We start from the raw sequence: 6,865 nt of genomic DNA, 5'->3' as shown, positions 1-6,865 counted from the left end.
GTTTCACAAACCTGAAAACCAGTTTGAAATCAGGCAGGTGGTGCAGGTTAGAAGACAAGAACATGTATTTATTAACACGCTGACTCTGATTTAAATGTTGTAGCTAACAGCTTTCAGAAGGTATTCAGTTTATTAGGAGGCCCTTTTTTTACACTGTTTTACAATACTGTCTAATATTGGAGGGAGACATGCAGGCTGTTATCATATAATATTATATTATATTGTATTTTGTAAAATATTAAATATATAGCCTAAAATGTTATTACATTGTCTGTTATGCATTAGAGTAACAGTGACTGTTGTAGGGAGAACTTAATATTACACAGCCACATAAAATAGGGAAAACAGCTAAAAATACAGCAGAAAATAGCCAAAGATTCACTACAATTCATGATGTTCTATCAACAGATTTGTAAAACAATGTGATATGAACAGTAAACTACAGCTCTCAGTGACATTATTTTTCTTTTGAATACTACAACCACATGGAAAAATGCATGTTCACAAATTGTGTGATCACATGTAAGAAAAACATAATCAAAAGTGAAAAACTGCAAAGTCATGTGAAAAATATGTGATCACATGTTAAAAAATCTGTAATCATGTAGTGATAATGTGGGGAAAAAATATGATCACGTGAATAAAAAACAAATAATCACATGTGAGGGAAAAAACAATCACCTGTGAAAAAATGTCAAAAAAAGGTATGACCTGTGGAAAAACCTGCATGATCACATTATGAAAAAAATGTATGATAACATGAAAAACACATACAGCCACGTGAAAAAAAAACTGCATGATCACATTGTGAAAAGAAAACACATGAATATGTGAAAATAAAAGTATGATCTCATGAAAAAAACGTGATCACACGACAACAGTCATACAAGTTAGAAAATCAATAAACCATGATTTCCAACCAGGGGCACAGATATATTTGCACACAACTGTATAAAGTACAGTGAGGAGATTATTTTTGGTCTCCTGACTCAGATCAGCTCCAGTAACAGTTCACAGGGCATTAAGATAACTACGTCCTGCAAGTGTCTTGATGTGATACAAATGCAAAATTACAATTACAGTATTTACACAGACTTTGCAGTAAGACATAATGTGTTTAACATCTCATAGGACCAACAGACGCGTTTAGTTTTTATTCTACATCTTAATAATTCAGAGTGAGATGCTACAACATGGTGTATTTGAGGACTGGACCGTTAGGGTCATTATGAGTTTGTCTGAAGACTGTAGGCCGGTCACTGGACAAGAGTTTACAGGAAGAGTCTGGAAAGATCAGCGTGTAGTATTTCTTCTACAAGGAGATCATAAATTTGTGCTTTTGAACAGCTGGGTCCAGATATTTATTGCTGTCTGAATAAGGGGGACGGACGTGACCCTCTTCCTGTAAATCTACCACACTCTAATGACGGCTGGTTGAAGCAGAGAGCTGTGAAACTCTGTCTGAGCTGAATAATCTGCACTAACATACAGTGAATCATGAAGTCTCTCCTTTTTCTTACGCTTAGTGTTCATCTGGCAGCAGCAGGTGAGTTCAGTTTAGCTATATAGACAGTAGAGTACAAATCATACTAGTGTTTATTATATTTAAATACTAATTATTATACTATATAATTGTGTAATACTTTGTGTAATACTATTACTAAATACTATATGTGTATTAAACTAAATGATATTAAATAGAACATGTTCATCATAGTTACTTCTTACCATTTTACTGCTTAATTACTATGTCATATGTCATGTTGTGCATCTGAGAAAATCACTAATATTAGAATAAATACAAATAATATTAATACAGTAAGTATTGACTGTATGTAAGTTAATATATTTGTTTTATTATTTCCAAACCTTTGATCGAGGAAGTCTGGTAATTAATCAATTATTAACTATAGTTATCATCCAATACCAGTTTTATCTAATCAATACTTCATTAAATTAAATCAAGTGATCTGTTGAGGAGATTTAATACATTTTTATAATGATATATAAATACATTCATTATATATACATATCTAATGAAGGTAAACAAGTTTAGACATTTTTGTTTTTGTTGTTTAATAAACTTCCAGCACACATATCCACTTCATATCCATTTACACACATAATATCTTTTGAAATTGTAATTATTAATATGAACAAATGAAAAAATGATGTAAAAAGCATAAACTAAAATATGTCTATTAATTGTAAACTGGTAAAAAGTATTCAGACGCCACAAATTTCACTGAGATTAAAGTCAGGAGATTGCTTGCTTGCTTATGAACCAGTCGAGTTATTTTAGCTGTATGTTTGGGATCATTGTCTTATTGAAACATCCATCTTCTCCCCAGATTCAGTTTCTTGGCTGATGAGATTAAATTCCTCTCTAATATCTCCTGGCACATTGCTCCATAGTAAAGCTTCAGTACTGTTTACAGAGACGCAGCCCCTTATCATGGTGCTCCCACCGCCATACTTCACTGTGGCTGCTCTTTAGGTCAAACACCCAACCCTTCAAATATAATGGGCTGTATTATTGCTAAAGAGTTCCATTTTCTTTTTGACAGAGCAGTTTACTGTTCCAAAAAAAACTCTGATTTGTCTAAATGTTTGTGTGCAAATTTTAGACATGCCTCATGTGGTGGGGGTAGGACTGGAGATGATAGCACTGCAGTTTATTACTTGTTCGCTGTTCTGCTGCGTCTTTATCATTAGTCTGAGAGAAATCATGCATGGGGCACCAGTCTGGGGATGAGTAGTTGTGGTTGCTAATCATTTACATGTTGATGAGCTAATTGTACTGATAGGGGTGTTTCTATGTTCTATGCCATGGCAAAGTGGTGTCTGAGTGGCGTTTGAATTTCATTTTTAAACCTGTATTTGTTTATGCTTACATATACATATGTTTTGATATTCATAAGTACAAAGTCGAAATATATTATGTGTGAAAGTTTGCAGTGGTTATATTTGCTGAACATTTATTAAATAACAAAACCAAATACGTGTTTTCCTTTCACGGCATGTCATCGCTGCCAGAATCAAACCTAAAAAGTTAATCGACAGGAGCTGTTATAAGCCTTTTTTGGAACATCTCTGTTGGTCTGTTTTTCTTGAAGTTTTGACACGGTGTAAATGGCAGCTGGGATGTTTAAATAACTGCTCAAAAACCTTGTGTCTCTGTTTTTGTCATTTTCCTTTTTTTTTTGCATAATTTGAAAACTCCAGCTGCCCTTTGCACTGTGTTAAAATTTACAAAAAATCTCAGTGACCAGACCAACCGAAATTGACAGCTACTGATTTTTTTTTTACATAATATTTTGGCACATAATTTCTTATCTTGGTTCACTTACTGTTTACACAAAAGACATTAACGTTAAGGGATTCAACAGTTTAAAGAAATGTAAACTCCTTTTTTATAGCTATGATAAATATCAGCAATGAGAAACAGACTCATTTTTCATCCTCACAGCCTCCCACTCTCTGCAGTACTTCTACACTGCAGTAACTCCAGGAATAAACTTCCCAGAGTTCACTGTGGTGGGTCTGGTGGATGGAGAGCAGATTGTGTACTATGACAGTAACTTCAGGGAGATGATCACCAAGACAGAGTGGATGAACATGAGGATGAGTAATGATGATTACTGGGATTACTGGGATAGTGAGACCCAGATTAGTCAGCATCATGAGAAGAACTTCAGAACCAGTGTGGATAATCTAATGCAGCGCTTCAACCAGAGTGAAGGTAGACACAATCGGAGCTTTCAGCACAAGAACAGCACACATACAATACAGGAAAAAATGAGAGTTTATACATGGAAAATATTTATAATTACTAACCTGCTATTGGATGATGTTGCCTCAGGGGAACGCACCTATTTTCCATTATATATTTATAATGACGTGAAACATAATTCTTGGCAATAAAAGGGTTAATAATGAGGGTTCAGATAAACTGCTAAAACTTGGTCAATATATCTTTTGTTGGCTATTTTAAAATTATTTTTCTTCTAGCAATTCATCTCAGATAAGCTAATTTTCAGAATTTTTCATCATCCATATAATTATAATTTTTTTAATAATTAAAGCTCAACAAATTGATATGACACTATTTTCTTTCCATTATATTGGCAACCCAATGTTACCTCAAACCCAAAAATAATTTGTATAATTTCATATGATTGCAATCATTAAACACAGCCTATATTCTTAATGTTTATTAGCTTAGACTGTAAAAATATCTGTCTTTTTACAGTTTATTTCTCAGTGTAATTTTAACAGAAATTTAAAAGTAGAAATCCATTTCTACATTTCACTGTACCTTCATATTTCAAACACATTGCATGCTGAGTAGTTTACTTGTCGCCCCGGCTGCAGCAGAAAGCACATCAGTTAAAGAGTGGGGTTACCCAGAATTCTTTGAGTATTTTAGTTTCTTATAATTACTCATGTGTTCGTAATTTTTATTAGTTCTCTTGATAGAAAACAATATTAAACATGTTTGTCTTTGGTTTACCATGATGGTATTTTGTACTGTATTTGCCAGGACAGCTTGACTTGCTGCACTAAAAGTAAACACCTTGTGTCTTTAAGCTTAACAGTGGCTAACTGGTTCCTCAGTGGCACCTGGCAGAGCCACAGCCAAAACCATGCTAATTGCTGGCACATTATCGATGATGTGCTCATTGATACTACTAAATTTGCAAGACCTCAGTAATGGCTAGTATTATCAGCCATTATCAGAGTTTTCTCTTTTGAGTTGAAGGAAACATACAGTATATGATTTTTTTTTACAGATAAAGCTGTAAAATTAACAGAATCTTCTGTTAGAGTGACATAATTGTCTGTTAACTTTACAGAAAATGTACTAGTGATTTTCTGACAGTACATTTTCTGTTTTCTTTACAACAAAAAAATGACAAAATGAAACGTCTGCATGGTGACGGCCCTAATGAGCGCACTGCTTTAAATAACTAGGATAATTTAGCAACGTTTTTTATGATAAACCTCAGCCTGACGGTTATTTACCTTATAATGCTACAGTAAATAACCATTTTTAGGAACTGTGTAACGTGATACGCTGAACTGACTTTTGCCTGCTTTTTTTTGCCGGTTTTATTTCCTGTATTGTGCATCAGTTTGAAGGCTGTGTGTCTGTGCAGGAGTTCACACAGTGCAGTGGATGTACGGCTGTGAACTGGATGTTGATGGAACCAAGAAAGGTTCATACATGCAGTACGGCTATGATGGAGAAGACTTCATCAGTCTGGATCTGAACACTCTCACCTGGACAGCAGCCAACGCTAAAGCTGTTATTACCAAACAGAGGTGGGACAGTGAAGCCTGGGCGGCTCAGGTGAAGAACTACCTGGAGAACACCTGCACTGAGTGGTTACTGAAGTATGTGCGTTCCAGATTCACTCTGGAGAGGAGAGGTAAAGTGCACTCACTCCCATTACTGAAAACTTGCTGCACATTTACTAATTATTAGAGACGTCCTGTTTTCCCACCTGATCCAATCAGAGTCCTTTAATATCGACCAATAGTTGTTAGATGGTTGCGGTGGTATTCCAGGTTTTTACTCTGGTGCTGCTAGGTGGTTGCTATAGCATCCCAAGTGGTAGAAAGGGTGTTGCTAGGTGGTTGCTATGGTATCCCAGGTGGTTGAATTAAGGGTGGACACACAGCCTCCCAATGTGTTCCTGCTGCTGTAGCCACGTTCTTCATTTGTCAGCCTAAACATTCTGTACATCAGCGTTTTCAGTATCATTTTAATAAGATGTAAGGAAATGTAAACATTTCCATTGCATTTTCTCAGAACATTACAGTACAATGCAATGTATTTCTCTCCAGTGTTTCCTGAAGTAGACCTGTTCCAGAAGAACTCTTCTTCTCCAGTGGTGTGTCATGCTACAGGTTTCTTCCCCAAAGCAGTGATGATCTACTGGCGGAAGAATGGAGAGGATCTGGATGAGGATGTGGAGCTCAGAGAGACGCTACCCAACCAGGATGGAACCTTCCAGAAGAGGAGTGTTCTGACTGTCTCACCTGAGGAGCTGGACAGGAATTACTTCGCCTGTATCATTCTTCACAGCAGCCTGGAGATGGAGATAGAGCTGCCGGTGTCTGAGCGCAGAATCCTTCAAGGTAGTAATCTGATTCTGGAAAACATATTTAAAAAATAATTTATTTTTTTCATATCGATTTGACTGGCGAAGTAGAAACAGGACACTGACCCAGATTTAACACACTGTGTTTCAGACGGAAGCTCAAGTTTCAGAATCATCATCATCATATTTGCGGCTGTTCTTCTGCTCTTTGCACTGTGGATGATGATGAAAGACTGCAGTAAGGAAACACTGGAATCTGATATTAGTCTGTATGGAGAGACACACTGACAGCGTAAACACACAGTACTGTGAAAAAGTGTTCATACCCTTCTGATTCCTTCTATTTTTGCATGTTTGTCACATGAAACTGTTTCATATCTGAAAATTATCTTAAGCTAATCTATATACCTTACATGTGTTGCATTATGTGTAACAATGTTTATCTGTATTGTCCCTGTCAAATAAACACATAAAATAAATAAAATAAACAAAATTGAACATAAGACAGACAACATAAGTAATAACAGAATACAGCTTTTAAATGATGGTTTCATTAATTGAAGAAACACCCACCAGCCCTGTGTGAAAAAATAATTGCCCCCTCAATTACTCAGTCATCCAGTTAGCCAAATGTGGTTGATAATTGGGATCAATAGATGGGTTTCTGTGCAACGTCATCACAGAGATGCACCCACAACTAGGGGGCAGCAAGCAACAGAAAGCAGCACTGTTCACAGCATAAAGCAACAATGACAAGG

The 6,865-nt window shown here is 35.9% G+C and overlaps 1 protein-coding gene across 1 annotated transcript; it reads left to right on the top strand.

The window, feature by feature from the left end:
• The first annotated feature begins 1,497 nt into the window (after positions 1-1,497).
• Positions 1,498-6,395, top strand: LOC118827711 (H-2 class I histocompatibility antigen, Q9 alpha chain-like). Its single transcript, XM_036599149.1, has 5 exons — positions 1,498-1,546; positions 3,470-3,742; positions 5,160-5,432; positions 5,851-6,144; positions 6,259-6,395. Exons 1-5 carry the CDS (start codon positions 1,498-1,500, stop codon positions 6,393-6,395), a joined length of 1,026 nt encoding a protein of 341 aa, XP_036455042.1.
• The last annotated feature ends 470 nt before the right edge of the window (positions 6,396-6,865 follow it).

The sequence above is a fragment of the Colossoma macropomum genome, unplaced genomic scaffold (genome assembly GCF_904425465.1).
Source record: "Colossoma macropomum unplaced genomic scaffold, Colossoma_macropomum, whole genome shotgun sequence".
NCBI classification, from domain to species: Eukaryota; Metazoa; Chordata; class Actinopteri; order Characiformes; family Serrasalmidae; genus Colossoma; species Colossoma macropomum.
Note: the sequence above shows the minus strand (reverse complement) of the source record. Positions and strands in the feature narration are given on the sequence as shown.

Bases quoted from the DNA above. Each gene is read 5' to 3' on its own strand.
- LOC118827711 (XM_036599149.1), top strand. From the start codon at position 1,498: ATGAAGTCTCTCCTTTTTCTTACGCTTAGTGTTCATCTGGCAGCAGCA. The intron at 5,433-5,850 runs GTAAAGTGCACT...ATTTCTCTCCAG, and splicing joins ATTCACTCTGGAGAGGAGAG to TGTTTCCTGAAGTAGACCTG. The intron at 6,145-6,258 runs GTAGTAATCTGA...ACTGTGTTTCAG, and splicing joins TGAGCGCAGAATCCTTCAAG to ACGGAAGCTCAAGTTTCAGA.